This window comes from Symphalangus syndactylus, chromosome 6, assembly GCF_028878055.3.
Source record: "Symphalangus syndactylus isolate Jambi chromosome 6, NHGRI_mSymSyn1-v2.1_pri, whole genome shotgun sequence".
NCBI lineage: Eukaryota > Metazoa > Chordata > Mammalia > Primates > Hylobatidae > Symphalangus > Symphalangus syndactylus.
The window spans coordinates 51,451,827-51,470,305 of NC_072428.2; the positions used below are offsets into that span (position 1 = coordinate 51,451,827).

The following is an 18,479-nucleotide window of genomic DNA, read 5'->3' on the forward strand; positions in this document are numbered from 1 at the left end:
AAAGCTTCTATGCCTTGGAAGTAAACTGATCTGTCTTCAAAAGCCCTCTCTCCAGCATTCCCCACATGAACACAAGCCCCCACCCCCAGCTACCCTGATTGCCAGGGTTCTTGACAGTCGGTCATAGTTACAAATTGCACCTTACACACGAAAATAATCTCCTCATTAACTGTTTTAACTTCACAGAGATTCCAGAGCAGTACAACCAACTTGACCTTCAGCTCCTTAAAGGCAGAAACTATATGTCCCATAGCTGTAATCCCAGCACCCAGTATAATATTGTCAAGAAAATTGATGTTAAATAAATGTTTAAAATGGCTTATTTCAATTAATCCATTCATTATTCTATTAGAGCAGCCATTTCTCCAAAACTGGGTGAGACAGAGGGTACAGCTCAGACCTAAGATACTTTTGTTTTTTCTCATAGCCCTATTTGTTGCAGGAAATTTCTGGGCCTCACCCTTCAGAATTTTAACCATGGCCTGGACTCAGACACAGGCATGAGCATTCTGGAGTATCTGTCCTAACAATTAAGATATTATATAATTTGGAATCGAGTTTCAGTTGGAAGATTTCCTGGTTATTTTCTATGTAGATAGGAGGTGCCTTCACTTGCTTATTAAAACCTAAGTGTCAAGAGAAGGACAAGGCCCTGGGAGTACAAAGAAAAAACCATATCACTGTCTTAAGTAACAGTTTTTTTGTGTGCGTGCATGTGTCTATGTGTTTAGGTGAGGAAGGGATACCAGTTGTTTAATTTTTTTTTTCCTTTTTTAATGACAATTTTTGACCAGGTGTTCCATTTCTCCATCAACTCCTGGTCTCTGTTGTCTGTTTTTCACTTTAAAAGTGGATTGTGGCAATAGCGACGACAAGCTGGTTGCTGAAGTATTGCAGGATAAGAGTATGCCAGGAAAAAAGAGAGGGTTTTGTTTTGTTTTGTTTTGTTTAAGAACCCAGCACTTAAAGCCTGGAACCATGAGAGGTCGCGAATCTTGCCAGGAACAGCAGAGTCCACACCATATGTGCGCCCAACCCTGTGCTAAGATGGGTCACAGAACCAGACTTGGCCAATCTCAGGCCTCTGAGTTTAACAAGACAAACTGGCAAATGAATAGCCACCTGAGCCTCTCTTAATGCAGGGCCCGAGCGGCATCATTCGGGAGCCTCAATCCTTTGACCTATCCTAGAACTAACTCCTGGAACCCTCTACAGTTTAAGGGAATCTGAGTGGGTGAAGGGATCAGAAAAACCCAGGAAGTAGAGAAAAAACATTGACATGCCTAGAAGCGTCGAAACCCCCGTCTCATCACCAATTGGCTAGGGCTACCCTAGTCCCTGCCTGTGATTGGCTGCCCCCACAAACACACCGCCCCCTGGGCGAAGCCAACCTGGGCCCAGCCGGCCGCTCATTGGCTGCCGTCCTGCGAGCGGGGCCTAGAGCCGGGTGTAGTATCCTGGGAGCTGCGGGCTACGGGGCCTGAGCTGCCGGGCTTTGGGCTCTGGGCCTCTGCCGCTCTCTGGCCCTAAGTGCTGAGCTGCCGGGAACGGCAGCTTCTGACGCTGGGCCATTGGACGCTGCGGAACCAGGCTTCTTCACTTTGAGTTTCCGCCGCGAAGCGCAAGTCCGGGCCGAGGAGGGAGGTGGGTAGATAACTCTGCCTTTTCTGAAATCAGATCATGCACGCTCACTTTACCCCCACCCGCCCGCTGCCCTGGGGACCTGCCCAACGCCCTGTGGCCAGGCCAGGAGCTTACTGTCCTCCAGCTGCTCCCTGACTCCGGACGTTACCGCCCGCCCCTCTACTCCCTTCCCGCTGGGGTCCTTCTTGGAAGTCTTCCAGGCCCCGCCCCCTTCTCAAATACCCTTCTCAGACTCTCGCTGTACCCTACGGAAGGCACAGTCAAAGCAACCGAACGTTTAATTATTTGAATTTTCTCAAAGTAATTCATGTATAATAAAAAGTTAAACATTAAAGCAGGTCTTATTTTGAAGAGCAATAACTACCCATCCCCAGATCTTTGCAGAGGCTGCCACTTTTAGTTTTTCCCCTTTTAGATGTTTTTATCACCCTAAATCAAAATAATATGCGTTCCACTGTATTTCAGGATTTATCATTTTGATATTTCTTTGCCTTACTTTCTTACTGCCACAATCTTGTCAATTTTCCATCGCTATTTTAGGTTTTCCATTTGTAGCTTTAAATAATAGGTATCAACTTCCATTTATTGTTTTATTGACTTTAGATGGTGTCTCTTAATGTCTCTACTGACTTAGCTAAGGATATTAACACATCCTCCACTTTCAATCTACTATCGGTTGGAACTCAACATTTACATTTAGTTTTCACGTATTCAACAAGTATTTGAGGCACTGTTCTTGGCACTGGGGAAATAGAAATGAACAAAATAGACAATGACCCTATCCACATGAAAAAGTTCTAGTATGGGAAGTAAGACAACAGACAAATACATGGCAAATGACGTCAAAAGCAGGATCATGTAGAAGTCATTTTCAGCTGGGAGAATAGAAGGAACCCAAGTCAGGTAGATTGAATGGACGAGGGGATTGCGGGAGTGTGTGGAAGTTTATTCCTTTGCCTAGCTGGGCACAGGTGCTGTTTCAAGGAGAGATCTTGTTAACTGGGAGCCAGGATAGATTATTTAGTAAGTTAGGGATTTACCAAAATGAGGTTTTAGGATACTGGATCCCACAGTTTGGTAGTGATAGTGGGAGGAAGAAAAGCAGGAGACAGGAAGTCTAGTGAGAAGGCATGCCCTGCCAATGGCATATCACAGAGTCCTGCAAGATTTACTGCCCTGCTTTCCGCTTCCTGCTACTGGACTGCGCTGAACCACCGTGATTTTTCTCTCTCCTCTTGAATTTGTATTATACCTTAAAGCTAAAGAGGTTAAGAAATTTGCCCAAGATAGATGGCAGAGCCCCAAGCCAAATATCTGTAAAATGAGAACAATAATGGCCTCTGCCTAGGGTTGTGAAATAAACCAACTTAATTCATGTAAAGTGCCCAGAACAGTGTCTGGCACATCATATAAGTGCTCAAAGAGTGCTTGCTTTGATTATTAATGTATGCTCTCAATTTACCTCACAAATGCTAAAAGGATTTTGGGTTTAGGAACTATTTCCTATGTCTAGCTGGTTAATTCATTCAACAAATATTTACTCAGCAATATCTGCATTGCAGGTGCTGTTTAGGTGCTGAGGATACAACAGGAACTAGGACCAACGTGGCCCTTCCTTGTGTAGACTCTGGCTGGTAACACAAAGCAGCGAAGTGAATGAATAATTATTGCCAACTGAGCCAAGAGCCTGCCATTGACCAAGTTCCATGCCCATATGTGGCCCTGGCAAAAATCTCAGATTTCTTGCTGGAGTAATGATTCATCAATATGGGTGTGATGATCATCAAATGATCTTTGTTTTAATCTCCAAGGGCTGTTATTTCATCTCTGCTTCTAACGTATCACTAAAAGCTCAGAAGAATACCTTGACATCTTAGTGAATAATAAGTACGTTAGTGCTGGAGCAGTGGGCAGGAGTTTAAAAGGCACAGGAAAAGAACTGCTGTTTCCTTTACAGTTTTTACATTTTAGTGTGCAACACAAGAAAACAAATTGAGCTTGTAGGCAATGGGCTTCTGGCATACTACCTTTTGACACTTTGAATTATATAAATGTAAATATAAACATACCAGAGAGTGAGGCTGGAGGTATTTATGGCCTTACTTCAGATACTGAAATACCACATTTTATGTGAACTTACCCAAGTTTAAGAGAAATAATGCTGATTTGTAGAGCATGATTGGAGTGGTAATGGTCTAGTAGAGCGAACCCAGAGGAAAATCAGAGTTGACCAAGTGAATGAAAACCGAGGACTCCCAATATTCACTCACTTAGGCATCCCCATTATCCCCTTCATGGTGTGAGTAATGTGGCCCGTTCAGACCATGCACCCTTCAGTTGGAAAGGCCAATGCTTATTAAAGAAGGTCAGTAAAGTGTCAAAAGGAAGGTGGTTTTCCCCCAGAAATTAATTATTCCTGTTACTGATCTCTCTGTTCCTCTGTTACCTTTTTCTCTTATTTGTCTTTCTTTTCTTCTTCTCAGCCTTTACTACTTCTCCCTGGTTTCATTCATGTTCTGAGGAGGGTGTGAGAAGGAACCATGGATCCCACAGCCTTGGTGGAAGCCATTGTGGAAGAAGTGGCCTGTCCCATCTGTATGACCTTCCTGAGGGAGCCCATGAGCATTGACTGTGGCCACAGCTTCTGCCACAGCTGTCTCTCTGGACTCTGGGAGATCCCAGGAGAATCCCAGAACTGGGGTTACACCTGTCCCCTCTGTCGAGCTCCTGTCCAGCCAAGGAACCTGCGGCCTAATTGGCAGCTGGCCAATGTTGTAGAAAAAGTCCGTCTGCTAAGGCTACATCCAGGAATGGGGCTGAAGGGTGACCTGTGTGAGCGCCATGGGGAAAAGCTGAAGATGTTCTGCAAAGAGGATGTCCTGATAATGTGTGAGGCCTGCAGCCAGTCCCCAGAGCATGAGGCCCACAGTGTTGTGCCAATGGAGGATGTTGCCTGGGAGTACAAGGTGAGAGATGGAAGCTGGCCACTCCAGTCCAACCCCAGCCCCAAGTTGGCTGCTTCTAGATCAAGGGCTTGACCACCAGCACCACAGACTGAGAGCTAACTCGTTTGGTTCCTGACACCCGCAGATCCCTGGAATCTGATACAGAGAGCTATACCTTTCCTCGTATTCATGACCTTCCTTGATTTCCTGCTCTCCCACTTCCTCTACACCCCATCCCAGATCCTAACAGGGCTCAATTCCTAACCCAAGGCTGATTTCAGTACTGAGAATGTGAAGGAAAACAGTTTGGGTTTTAACTGAGATTCTGGATGCCTTGGATGAGTTTAGGCATGAGGCTCTTACATAGACGGTCAAGGCTACACCTGATCTGCAAACGCCTCCTAGCAGTGCTGCAAGTAGTCATTTGGCATTGAATGGATCACTTCACTCCTTCATTTTATAGACAAAAGTGAGGCTTAGAAAGTTGAAAACATGGTAATTTATTTTAGAGGTGGAACGAACTATGGGTGAGTCACAAGATTGAGAGAGGTCGTCTAATACAATCTTCTCAGGTCCTTTCTGACTTCAGGTCCAGTTAATGAAAGGAAGATCAGAGGCTGTGACTCAAGTCTTCTTGCTCTTTCTCCTCTCCCAAGTTTGTTTGTTAGACAAGTCATCTCTGACAAACCTGGGACTCCTTTTTTGTAGCTAACGTCATCAACTTCCAGCTTCTGGGCTTCTGTTTACTCTTTCATCAGATGCCCATAATGACATCTTTATTGGAACCATTATCTCAGTGATTCTGTGATCCAGTGATCCAGCATTGGTCTCAGTTCTCTTTTTTGGAGTTGAAATAGGAAGGTGAGAGTGTAAGACAAATCCCCTGAATTAGCTTTTCCTATATGGGAGGGATTTCTAAAATATGAAAAGTATTTACTAACTCATTCTGTTTTTGAGAATATTAGAAAAGGGAGATAGTATAACATAGGGGTAAAGGGCTGGATTAAATCCCAGCCCAACCATTTATTACCTGAATGACTTTGGGTAGGTCACCCTCTAAGCCTCAGTTTTCTTGTCTATAAAATAAGGTTAATACCATCCTCAGGGGATTGTAAGTATCACATGCATATTTAGAGCTTAAAATATACCTGGCACTTGATAAATTTTAACAAAATAGTTGCTATTTTGTTAAAATAGCAGAATTTAATGGTGTATCTGTACACTTTATGCTTTTCAGTAGAAATCCATTGCATTACTATTCTAGGAAAGTGCTTCTTACCCTTTATAAGCATATGAACCACCTGGGAGATCTAGCTAAAATTGAGATTCTCATTTGGTAAGTCTAAGGTGAGGCCAAGATTCTGCATTTCTAACAAGCTCCTAGGTGATATGGATGCTGCTGATCCACTTGAACCACATTTGGAGTAACAAGGTTCTGGCAGACAGTAAGATAAAAATAAATAAGGTAAGGATAAAAATTGGCATGGAAAGGGAAGTCCAAGGTACTTTTCTGGAGAGGTTGGAAATGGACCTTTTCTTCCAGTTTGCAGACATTTAGAGACTATGGGAGTTGAAATGATTCTCAGCCCAGAGAGCTACCTTGGATGTCATCTGGACAGAGTCTGCTTCCTCTGTGGCATTCCCTTTCCCCACAGCCTTCACTGTGGCCGGTTGCCTGAAGGACTGACTCTAGTTCTCCCATAGGCTCCTAATGCTAGGAAGCCTAGGCTGCCGGAGGTGGCCTCATGAGGGTTTTGTCTCTTGCAGTGGGAACTTCATGAGGCCCTCGAACATCTGAAGAAAGAGCAAGAAGAGGCCTGGAAGCTTGAAGTTGGTGAAAGGAAACGAACTGCCACCTGGAAGGCAGGTTGCCTCGTGGGGAAAGGAGTTTGTGTCGGTCGTCCTGTGTGGTCCTGGAGCTGGCCTAGGGTAGCATTCTCATCTCTGTGAGGCAGAATGTGAGGCTTGAAATCACAGAGCCTAGGGTTCTAATCCCTACTTTCTCTGTCCCAGGCCTTAGGTAGGCCACGTCACCTCTTAATTCCAGTTTCTCCATAGTGATGTAGGGATAACCTCTGGTCTTGTAGCCTCATAGAAAGGAAAAGCACGTGCCCATATGTGTCAGCTCACAGTGGCGTAGCTTATATCATGCTTAGTAAAGCAGAGTTTCTCGTTCACTTTCCCAAGTTAGAGCATATTTGCTAAGAGTCTGGTTATCAAAATATTGGAAAATCACCTCTGAAATAAATTTGAGGCCAGTAAGTATCAAACTACTAGAACTTTTGATCAACAGAAAGTAACACTGAACCAATCTAAAACAGCACGTTGAACAGATATAATATCAACTTGAAAATGAACTACCTAACAGTGTAGTTAAGTTACACTGCCTTAGAGACTTAAATGTAACACATCTTGTCATTATTCTGAAAATGGAAAATAGTCTAGAGCATGTAGTATTAAGATAATATCCTGGACCCTACTGGAGTCAATAAGAGTGACAATACAGACCTAGAAGCATGTGGTGGAGCTGGGGGAACAGGAAGCTAGGAAAAATAGTATCCTTTATCTTTGCCCCTGCATAGCCTGTCACGTGGTTGGTACCATTGCAGAGTATGTGTGTATGCATATGTCAGTATGCTCGATACTGGGTGACTGAAAGTATCAGTGCTGATTTCCATCTTGGCTCCACAGATACAGGTGGAAACCCGAAAACAGAGTATTGTATGGGAGTTTGAAAAATACAAGCGATTACTAGAGAAAAAGCAGCCACCACATCGGCAGCTGGGGGCAGAGGTAGCAGCAGCTCTAGCCAGCCTACAGCGGGAGGCAGCGGAGACCATGCAGAAACTGGAGTTGAACCATAGTGAGCTCATCCAGCAGAGCCAGGTCCTGTGGAGGATGATTGCAGAGTTGAAAGAGAGGTCGCAGAGGCCTGTCCGCTGGATGTTGCAGGTGAGTAGTAAGTTTCCCTAGTAACCCTGAGTGATAGCTGAAGATAGACTGAGACTCCAGGAGAGAGCATCAGTTACCCTTCAGTAGGGACTGCCAGCCCTCTGCCAGCTGATAATGGATCCTGTGTTTCCCCAGCTAATACCTGCTGTTTGCCTATCCCTGGCTGGTGGATGACCTGGTCTGTTGTAGCGTCATAGGTGGGGCAGTGCTCAGGCAGCTCTGGCGTCATTCCAGGCCCTCTCCTCTAGCCTGAGAGTCTTGAGATGGAGCCTGAAGTTGGCCAGTTCAGCCAAAGCTCAGCCTGCTCTTCCATCCTTCCATAGGCTTCTCCTTACCTCTGCATGGCATCTCTCCATTCTTGGTATCTGTCTCCCTTCCCCTAGAGAAACTCCCTGCCAGTTTGATGTCTGTTCCCTCCGAGGAATAGCACATACTCAGGTGTTGCATTTTTTTTTCTCCTTCCAGGATATTCAGGAAGTGTTAAACAGGTATGTTCTCACCCTTGGAGCCTCTAAGCAGCCCCATAGGGGATAGTGGGGCCTAACTAGAGCCAGAAGTAGGGACGGAGCACAGACTTGGTGCACACAGAAAAGCAGGTGCTGGTCCACAGTCTCGTCCCACTTACATGGTAATGGCTAAGGAATCTTTGTTGATCTTTCCTTTTTCTTCTTTGTACTTGATCAAATGTATATCAAGTGAAGCTATAAAATGTGGTTTCAGGTAGATTGCTCAAAGAGGAAGAAAGACTGCCTGTGACTGCTTCATGTCCGACAGAAAATGTGTGCACTTCTTCCTCTCCCAGAATCAAATATACATCCAACCCTTCCCACAGCCTGGGCATGCGGGTGTTCTCACCTCTGCACACAAACAGCTTGAGGCTCAGCCAAATAACCATAACCATCATGGCTCTGCTTCGCTGGGGTGGGGCACTTCACTACGTCCCTGGCCAAGCCCCTCTTCCCTGTACTAAGATAAGGCCCACGTGACAAAGCCGGGACTCCTGGCCCTGAGGTTCACCCTCCTCTACCAGGAGCAAATCTTGGAGCTTGCAGCAGCCGGAACCAGTCTCCCTGGAGTTGAAGACAGACTGCCGTGTGCTGGGGCTAAGAGAGATCCTGAAGACCTATGCAGGTAATGGATCCTGGGGGAGACTGTAGTGGACAGTGGGAAGGACCCCTCCCAGAGAAAGAAAATGGTTCAGTGCCCTCTGGGTGCCCCATCCAGCCTCACCCACTCATCATTGAGAAATCTGTGGCTGAATTGATCAGAGAGCCCTCACCCCTGCCTCCTGGCCCTATATCACTGTTACCAACCAGGACCTTTTTTTCTAGCTGATGTGCGCTTGGATCCAGATACTGCTTACTCCCGCCTCATTGTGTCTGAGGACAGAAAACGTGTGCACTATGGAGACACCAACCAGAAACTGCCAGACAATCCTGAGAGATTTTACCGCTATAATATCGTCCTGGGAAGCCAGTGCATCTCCTCAGGCCGGCACTACTGGGAGGTGGAGGTGGGAGACAGGTCTGAGTGGGGCCTGGGAGTATGTAAGCAAAATGTAGACCGGAAGGAGGTGGTCTACTTATCCCCCCACTATGGATTCTGGGTGATAAGGCTGAGGAAGGGAAATGAGTACCGAGCAGGCACCGATGAGTACCCCCTCCTGTCCTTGCCAGTCCCTCCTCGCCGGGTGGGAATCTTCGTGGATTATGAGGCCCATGACATTTCTTTCTACAATGTGACTGACTGTGGCTCCCACATCTTCACTTTCCCCCGCTATCCCTTCCCTGGGCGCCTCCTGCCCTATTTTAGTCCTTGCTACAGCATCGGAACCAACAACACTGCTCCTCTGGCCATCTGCTCCCTGGATGGGGAGGACTAAGAAAGCTGCCGTCCTAACCAGAGAGGCCTTGGAATTGGGCCTGGCCCCCATGGGGCTTGGAGGACCCAGCCACTGACAGGTATCCCCTGAAACTGAGCTGAGCCCAGTATCCAAGGGTTCCTCTGTCTGATCCTTTGGTCTTTGCTACCAGGCTGAAGTCTGTCATGAAACCACTTATTTTAAAAAGCAGAGGCCCAGTCAAATGAGCACTGCATCCCATGAGGGAAGCGTGACAGGGCTGATGGTGAGGATCAGAGCAGTTCTAAGGTGACTCGTTGGGGTAAGGATCAGGACTTTGTCCGTGTAGTAGCCAAACCCCCCCTCTTCCCTGATTCCTGTCCGGTGTCACAGTTAAGTCAGTGAGGATGATGAAGTAGGTACAATCTTCAGGACACCATTAGATAGGCTTTCCCAATGGGCCAAAAAAAATCCTGCCCATACCCAGAGCTGGTTGTTGTGCTGAGGCCAGTCAGAGGATGCTTCCCCTGAGTTTGCTACAACTAAGCAACCTTTATGTGACCCTCACTCTCTGACCTCCTGGCAAGAGAAATTCAGTGCAGCAGGGGGACACAGACCTGCCCAAGCCACCCCACTGCCCTTCCCTCTCTAAGCACAAGCTGGGCAAATCACTGTCCCTTGGACTCCTAGGAGACCAGTGTCCTAGTCCTGCCTTTTTTCTCTAAGTGGCAGGATCAGAAAACCTGTGAGCCTTAGTTTGTATTTTCACTTTATGAATAAGGAAACTGAAATGGCCTTAATGGAGCAAGTTGTTTCTTTTTTTTTGAGATGGAGTCTTGCTCTGTTGCCCAGGCTGCAGTGCAGTGGCACGATCTCGGCTCACTGCAGGCTCTGCCTCCTGGGTTCACGCCATTCTCCTGCCTCAGCTTCCTGAGTAGCTGGGACTACAGGCGCCCACCACCACACCTGGCTCATTTTTTTTGTATTTTTAGTAGAGACGAGGTTTCACTATGTTAGCTAGGATGGTCTTGATCTCCTGACCTCGTGATCCGCCGTCTTCGGCCTCCCACAGTGCTGAGATTAGAGGCATGAGCCACTGCGCCCGGCCCCTGGAGCAAGTTATTTCTTACAAAGCTGCTGAAGATAAGATTATGAAAATTATAAAGCATTTTTCACACTCAAATGAAACAAGGTTGACAAACTCACTTCGCAGGTCACATGCCTATACATCATTTATCATATTTGGGTCTGAAACTTCTCACATGTTTGGGAGGTTTTATGTGTCCTCATTGGGAAAATGGGTGTAATTCAGCATAAAACCTCATATTATTGTCCTGCCTCATGGAGCTGTTGTATAGATCCCAGATCCATCCCATGCATTTGTTCCTGTCTGAAGCACAGAAGCAGGCAAGCCATGGATTTTGCACATGGTGACCTTCCCACTGTGCCATGATACAGTCCGCATCTTATAGCAGTGCCTTTGTCTCAGGGCCTCTGCTGACAGTCTAGACCTTTTGGGCAGAAGGGAGCTTCAACTGGCTGTGATAAGGAATATTAAAAATTGTGTTTCTGTTTTAATTGTATTGGCTGTTCATGTATGTAGGGTTAAAATAGGCCAAACTGGAGAAATAAATGCATTGTGCCCACCATGCTTCCAGGCTGCTTCTTGAGAATTAGCAGTAGAAGGGGAGAAGTTTCCATCAGCTGCTTGGAGGGGAATAAGCTAGTGAGTCACCACAGACCCTGGTGCTGGCAAAGGGTTGAGCCTGCCTCCATTAGAGGAGCATCTTTGTTGGGGGATTGCCTGGGGGTAATTGAGAAGTAGGTCCCTAGGAAGGACTTCAGTTATGTCTGTGGACAATTGGCACAAAAGGGTTAAGGGAAAATCCATGTTGTTCTTTCACTATTAAGACAAATCTTGGAAGGTTCCTAGAAACGGAGGATTGTTAGGTGATAAATTCATTCAAACTTAGAATGAAGGAAGGAATGAAATGGCCTCATTTGTAATGTACTCTTTTTGGTTAGTTTGATTGTTTTTTACATTTATAAGCCTGTTTGGGTACTCTAATTACTTGTTAGAAGACTTGTAAGGTTAAACAATCCACATTATTACAGATTGTCTGATTTTTAAGACCAGACAAGAAGATTGAACTTCTAAGTGCCTGAAAACCCTTTTCTACAGAGTAGTTGTTTACACTTCCCTCCTGAGAACCATATGAAAACAAGGACCTTATTTGTCTGTTCACCGTTGTACCCCTAGTCTAGTACTCTGTGTGTGTGTGTGTGTGTGTGTGTGTGTATTAAATATTTAAGTGAGGGAACTTTCATTCATATGACTAGAATCAAAACAAAAATAACCTGCTTTTATCTAAAAGGGGCAGTGCAAACTAGAGGATACCTAATTATACTTCCGTTCAAATATGAATTTAATGGATAATTTCTTTTACTATACCTTTCATAAGTGGTCTAGTAGGGCAGAAGGCAGGTGGCCACGTGGAGGTGGAGTGCCTGCACTGCTCCCTGCAATGCCTAGGGTGGCATCCCCAGTTTGGTGCAAGCCTTCACTGCAAGGCAGGGACAAGCTTTGCCTACCCTTGTTTTGCAAAGAAACTGAGGGATGCAGTACCTGAACCTTAAGGGAGAAGGCTGCAAAGAGGGTAAAATGCCTGGGTACTGCAAAAAAAGAAAAAAAGGTAGACATAGGGGCAAAGCCTTGGGTTCAAAACTACCTACAGATAGGCAGTCTTCATTTTTTTCAATCAGGATTGGTTGTAATCTCTTAAAATCCAAACATGAAGGATCTACTGTGCATCCCAGGCGCTAGTTAAGAGAGCACACATTGCTTCATGTGATGGGCCAGGGGCCATATCTGAATGTATGGTGAGAAGCACAGGTTTTTCCATTTGGGGTAGCCATGGAAAGGAATCAGCACACTTTGGGAAGTGTGTGGTTCAGTAAATACTTGACTACTAGCAGTGGGTTCCATCTACTTTTAGAAAAATCCAGTGAGAATGAAACACAAACCTGGTAGGGCAAGCTTCCTGGTGGAAATCCTGGGAAGAAATTAGTGTTTGGGGTGCAGGCTGGGCTATGCCTTTGTTGCTTTACATCAGATTCTTTAATGCATCTAATATGCTTTCATTTAATGGACCTAGCCAATTTTTCAGGTTACTTATGGAGAAAGAATAATGTGACATTTCAAAATGAAAATCTTGTCAAACGTGTTTAAAACTTATAATCTTGTTTTTTTATGTTATAACCTCATAATTTTGTTTTGTTTTTATGTTAGGGGGTTGTGAGGGAAAAAAGTTTCACTTTCCTGCCCTTTGGGACCTCAGTGTATCATTATCAGATTTTTAAGAGGCTGATTTCTACTCTGCTGGTGTTCAAAAATTGAATACATTCTTGGCAGGTAAACAAATCTAATATTAGTAGAAGGTATAGATGTTAAGTTACTAAGGAGCTTGTCTATTTGAAAGAGTTGTCATATGAGTACTGGGCAGTATAGGACTACTCCCTTAAAATTATGGAATTAGAAATGTATTGGGTATATTTTTAAGTTCATACAATATGTCAGAGGTTGTGTTATCTGCTTTCCATGTTTTACTTAATTTTTAATACTCTGAATTAATGTTGTTTATCAGTAGACAGGAAGTGTTAAGACTCAGACATAGTAGCTTGCTGTCAACAGTTTCTTCTCACACTTTAATTTTAACACTAGTAGGAAATTATCTTTTTATTAAGATTTTCAAATGTACATATCTCTTATATATAAGATCTTTTTCTTTTAACATATACTGATTACTCAATTCAAGATTTTCTGAAGGGGAAAAACAAAACCAAAAATCATGTAAGCATCCAGTGACCTGGAGAACAGTAGTTACATTTCAACTCCTTTTTTTTTTTTTTTTAATTATACTTTAAGTTTTAGGGTACATGTGCACAACGTGCAGGTTTGTTACATATGTATACGTGTGCCATGTTGGTGTGCTGCACCCATCAACTCGTTATTTAACATTAGGTATATCTCCTAATGCTATCCCTCCCCCTTCCCCCCACCCCACAACAGGCCCCGGTGTGTGATGTTCCCCTTCCTGTGTCCATGAGTTCTCATTGTTCAATTCCCACCTATGAGTGAGAACATGCCGTGTTTGGTTTTCTGTCCTTGTGATAGTTTGCTGAGAATGATGGTTTCCAGCTTCATCCATGTCCCTACAAAGGACATGAACTCATCATTTTTTATGGCTACATAGTATTCCATGGTATATATGTGCCACATTTCCTTAATCCGGTCTATCATTGTTGGACATTTGGGTTGGTTCCAAGTCTTTGCTATTGTCAACTTGTTTATCTGCATTGTTCTCTATTAGCCTCCTCATCCCCAAGCACATCCCCTGAGAAGTGCCCACAAGAAGAAAGACCTGTGTATATTTGATCCCTTTCTTTTATGCCTTAAGGTTAACTTACACAGACTGGGACTAGGAAGCAACAAGAAAGATTTCCAAAACCAAACTTATATTAACTTAGCTTCTGTTGCTTAAAAACAAAAACCTGGTAATTGGTGCACTAACTCCAACTAGCATAACAATAGGAGATACATTTAAAAGTTAAGTCGTATTTTACAGAACATAACAATATACCTGGGTGTCCAAAGTGATTTGGAATCAGAGAACCAAAGACTTATTCTCTTCATCCGTTCTTGGTGATTGGCTTTTGATGCATAGGCCAATCCCAATTTTCTCCTTCCAGTTTATGTGTTGTAGAATTACCACCATCTCTGATCCCAAGTTTATATCTCCCCAGATGAATAGTAGACCATACAGCTTGGGAAGGACCCTGGTCTAGGTGTAGGCATAGGACCCAAATGGAGTGAGATCACTGTTGGGCCAGAGGGCAGGGTCATATATTAATAGCTTCTTCCATTTAATCACTTGGAGGAAAGAACAGTTCTGAGAATATCAGTCAGGTTTAGGGGAAGATACCAAACAGTTGGTTTCTTCAGCAGAGGGGATGGTAGGATATTAGGTAGGAAATATAGGTCAGAAGCTATAGAAGGAAAAATTCCAGAGCTGTATTCTATACCAAACTTACTCTGATTCAGACACTATCATATTAACCCATTAAAAATGTCAGAAAATTAGAAACATTTCATTCATATTATTGGTAGAAATTTAAAAGTTACACAAAGATATCCTTTATAGCTTCATCTTAGAATTCCTTATAGTACCAGGTAAACCAGTCCAGCTCCACAGATCTCTAAGGCATCTTTGAAGTTGGCTAGAATGCTCTGGATCTGAACAGATACTGTGTTCATGAACCCAGGTTGGAGTGGTCAAAGAGGAAGTGCATCAGATAACTCCATATTCCCTCCAGCAGTTGTTTGGTCCTCATGCCATAGATGATGGGATTTAAGGTGGCTGGGATGATCACATACCTGTCAGCTAGCAGCACTTGGGTGTTCAAGGGCACTACATCCTGCCCCAACCAGGCCGCATAGATGGATGCCATCCGAGGTAGATAGTACAAAGCCATAACCCCCACATGGGAGCCACATGTGCTTAATGCTTTCAACTGAACAGTCTTTGAGGAGAGACCAAATACCGCCCTGAGAATTAAGATATAGGAGGCAGCAATGAAGGCCACATCAGAGCCCACCACAATAGAGAAACCAATCAGACTGTAGAGACTGCTGGGCATGGGGTCAGCACATGCTAACCTGGCCAAAGCTATGTGCTCACAGTAGGAGTGGACAACCACATTGGAGCCACAGAAAGGTAGATGATTCATCATCCAACTCAATGGAGTCATGGCTGTGATAGCTCTGATGGTGATGGTCACACTCATTCCCAGCGTCACTTGAGGTGTGAGAATTGTAGTGTAGAGGCTTGCAGATGGCTACATAGCGGTCAAAAGCCATGGTCAGCAGCAGCCCCGTCTCCACAGCTGTGGCTAAGTGGACAAAAAACATCTGAGTGAAACAAGCATTAAAGCTGATGGAGCTGTCTCCTGAGCAGAAGATGCTCACCATCTTGGGTACCACCGAGGAGGCCATAACAATGTCCACAGCTGCCAGAACACACAGAAAGCAATACATGGGCTCATGCCGAGTGGAATCCATCCAGATTGCAGTTATGATGAGGTGTTTCCTAATGGGGCTATGATGTGCATGACACTCAGTGAGATAGCCAGCCAAAGATGTGAAGATTGCAGTCCTGGGATACCCACAAGGAGGAAGGAGGCAGGGGTTTCCATTGTGTGGTTGTAGGCTGGACCCAGCATCACAGGTGAGACTTCTTGCCTATTAATGCATAAATGATGTAAGAGAACGATGCAATCCTGTAAAATTTATTCCCATCTGTGATGATAGAAAATCCTACTCAGCTTGATGGTTTTCTTAGGATCAGAAAAGGGACGTCTGATCAAGTTATCCTGCTCCACCCTTCATCCTCTTCAGTATTCTTTGCCTTAAAACTTTCTGTTCATTGTTGAAGGATTAGATCAAGGGTTACCTCATTTAGGAAGTCTCTGTTTTCTTCTTCCCCTATTCCACGCAGGCTGAGTTAGTTACCTTTCTTCTGAGCTTTCATACAATCTGCCATAGTGACCTCCAATGGACTAAACTGACAATGCTAAAACTTTACCTATGACTTTATGGTATGCACCTAAGTGCATGTATATTATTCATAGCTTTATAGGAAAGATGTGATCCATAACTATGGTCACAACTCTCTTAAAAGAAGATATGCTCAAGATTAGCCTGCTTTAACTATCACTTCCTGTGCCTCTCCCAGAAAAAAAAAAAAAGGCTTTCATTATGAGAAGGTGCCATATGCCTACCCTTAGATACTGTCTCTAGTGACCCCTTTTTAACTTCTTATCAGAAATGTGGCTCCTTCTTGAGTAATGGTATAGATTAATGGAATTATGTGCTCGTGATCCCATTTGCTGCAGTAGACATTTTCTCTGTTAGATAAGAACTAGACGAACATTCACCAGGTTCTCAATCCTAATCATGGAACATATATTTGCCCCTTCCTTTTACCTCCTAGAGAGCTTAGCACTGATTGATTCCACACCCGGGTGCCAGCAGCAACCATAGTGGGAATCCTCAGGAGTCTTCTAAAAAGACAAATTTCTGGGATATGATTGCAAACTGTGTTGCTTATGAAACAAATCAAAATCCCTAGGCTTAAGAAATCCTACATCATGGAAGAGATAGAATACAGTACTTAGCTCCACATCACAGTCAGTTTATAGGAGCCTTACTGTGTAGGGACACTGGGTGAGACATCTTCAGTGACAGATCATGAGAAGACGAGGGAAAGCTATGGAAGTAGAACAGTAGTGAAGAGCGAAAGGAAAATTCAGGATATCCTTGAGACTGCTGTAGGTGTTCTGGATGCCACAAACTCAGGGTTCAGCATTATTGCACAAGGACTGAAGAAAAGTGTGAGGATCCAAACAGCCTCTTCGCCACTTACCTCTGATCCAGGATGTTCCTCCCCTGGCTGCCCTGTGTAATTTCACCTTTCTTCAAGAGGTAGCCTCAGCTGATGTTGCTGCTTTACTCCTCTTACCAGCCCCGGAAACTCTAAACTGGGCATACCTTTCATGACCTTCAGTGGGTTTTTCTTTTTAATCTCCATTTACTTTTCTTCTCAATTCGCATTGCTGGAGATTTACAATTGTCAGTCTTTGCAAAGAACAGGACATTTGGTTTGGTTGGTTGTTTATTTTTATAAATGTTTTATTTCAGTCAGCCTATTGATACTGAAAATTTTTTGTCAAAGATCATCAGTGATGTCCACCAAGGATCTGTTGCCAGTCCAGTGACTCTTTTTCTTTATTTTACTTGACATCTCCAAAACATTTAACACAACTGCCTGTTCCCTGATTTTTGGTTAACTTTTTAAAACACTGTGAACATACTGTAAAATGCAAACATATCAGGCATATATCCTTATAAATATTTATTATGAGAAAACATGAAGACACATATGTAGACACCACAATGTGTATCCAGATCAAGATAGAGACACTATTGTTCTCTGGTTGTTAAGGTTTACTGTTTTCAGAATGCTCTGGCCAAGTTCAACTAAGACATATTTCCAGTACTGCACCTGCCTTTGCCTTCATCCTGTGAAGACATTCACATGCAGACCTGGAGGGTCAGTCACTGAAAACCAACTTAGAAAAGTCCTTTAACTTCAATAACTCACGATTTGCAGACCATAAGATATGTGAGGATTTTTCATTCCTATTAAAAGGATAGGCAATGCATAATTGAAATTGAAATTGTATTAATGGTAAAAGAACTAATAACACATTTGAATGGGGCCTCTCTGGTTTGTGATAATTCTGAGTTATTCTGATCTCTAACCAAACTGCTCCCATCCAACCCTATTGTTTGAGTTCCTTTCTCTTAGCTCTATTTTTTATTTATTTATTTATTTTAGATAGAGTCTTGCTCTGCTCTGTCACCCAGGCTGGAGTGCAATGGCATGATCTCGGCTCACTGCAACGTCTGCCTCCCAGGTTCAAGCTATTCTCCTGCCTCAGCCTCCTGAGTAGCTGGGATTACAGGCACCTGCCACCACGCCTGGCTATTTTTTGTATTTTTAGTAGAGACAGGATTTCACCATGTTGTCCAGGCTGGTCTCGAACTCCTGACCTCAGGTGATCTGTCTGCCTCGGCCTCCCAAAGTGTTGGGATTACAGGCATGAGCCACCATGCCTGGCCTCTACTTAGTTTCTTAAAACTGTCTCTCCACCATGCCAATATTGTGCTTTGTGCTTACCCATTCCCTTCTCTGCTTTCATTCAAAGTAATCATATGTCCCATTCTCCCCCCCGCCCCCACCTTTCCTTCCAAATATCATTTTCATAAGTTCTTGGTATCAGCAATGTCTAGCATACCTGGACAGCCCTGTATAAGATGAGTGGGGGCTTATATTTTCCACTCTTGGATGACCTGGCCTTCATACTCCATCACCCCAACACCAATGCCCAAGTCAGTTACATCCTTGGAGTTTTGTCTGTTTAACTTTCTCTAATGAGTCCATGCCTCATAGTCCCCATTTCTTTCATGCAAAAGAAGA

General features: G+C 44.1%; 2 protein-coding genes across 7 annotated transcripts; one reads left to right on the plus strand and one right to left on the minus strand.

Moving 5' to 3' along the window:
- Nucleotides 1–1,403: 1,403 nt before the first annotated feature.
- TRIM68 (tripartite motif containing 68) lies at nucleotides 1,404–11,032 on the plus strand. 6 transcript variants are annotated; one of them, XM_063642000.1, is made up of 9 exons: nucleotides 1,442–1,644; nucleotides 3,207–3,531; nucleotides 3,919–4,009; nucleotides 4,128–4,610; nucleotides 6,357–6,452; nucleotides 7,281–7,541; nucleotides 8,007–8,029; nucleotides 8,572–8,672; nucleotides 8,873–11,032. In XM_063642000.1, the coding sequence occupies exons 4-9, from the start codon at nucleotides 4,185–4,187 to the stop codon at nucleotides 9,421–9,423; spliced, it is 1,458 nt and encodes a 485-aa protein (XP_063498070.1). In that variant the 5' UTR covers nucleotides 1,442–1,644; nucleotides 3,207–3,531; nucleotides 3,919–4,009; nucleotides 4,128–4,184; the 3' UTR covers nucleotides 9,424–11,032. The 6 variants fall into 6 exon arrangements, with proteins under 6 accessions (XP_055138683.1, XP_063498071.1, XP_063498066.1 ...); XM_063642001.1 differs by lacking the exon at nucleotides 3,919–4,009 and having other exon boundaries at nucleotides 1,413–1,644; nucleotides 3,207–3,278; XM_063641996.1 differs by having other exon boundaries at nucleotides 1,415–1,644; nucleotides 3,207–4,009.
- A 3,642-nt stretch (nucleotides 11,033–14,674) lies between these two features.
- Nucleotides 14,675–15,683, minus strand: LOC129484558 (olfactory receptor 52I1). Its single transcript, XM_055282734.2, is given in 3 exon segments — nucleotides 14,675–15,253; nucleotides 15,255–15,519; nucleotides 15,522–15,683. Coding segments are annotated over 3 exon segments (966 nt in total). The 5' UTR covers nucleotides 15,661–15,683; the 3' UTR covers nucleotides 14,675–14,691.
- Nucleotides 15,684–18,479: the final 2,796 nt, after the last annotated feature.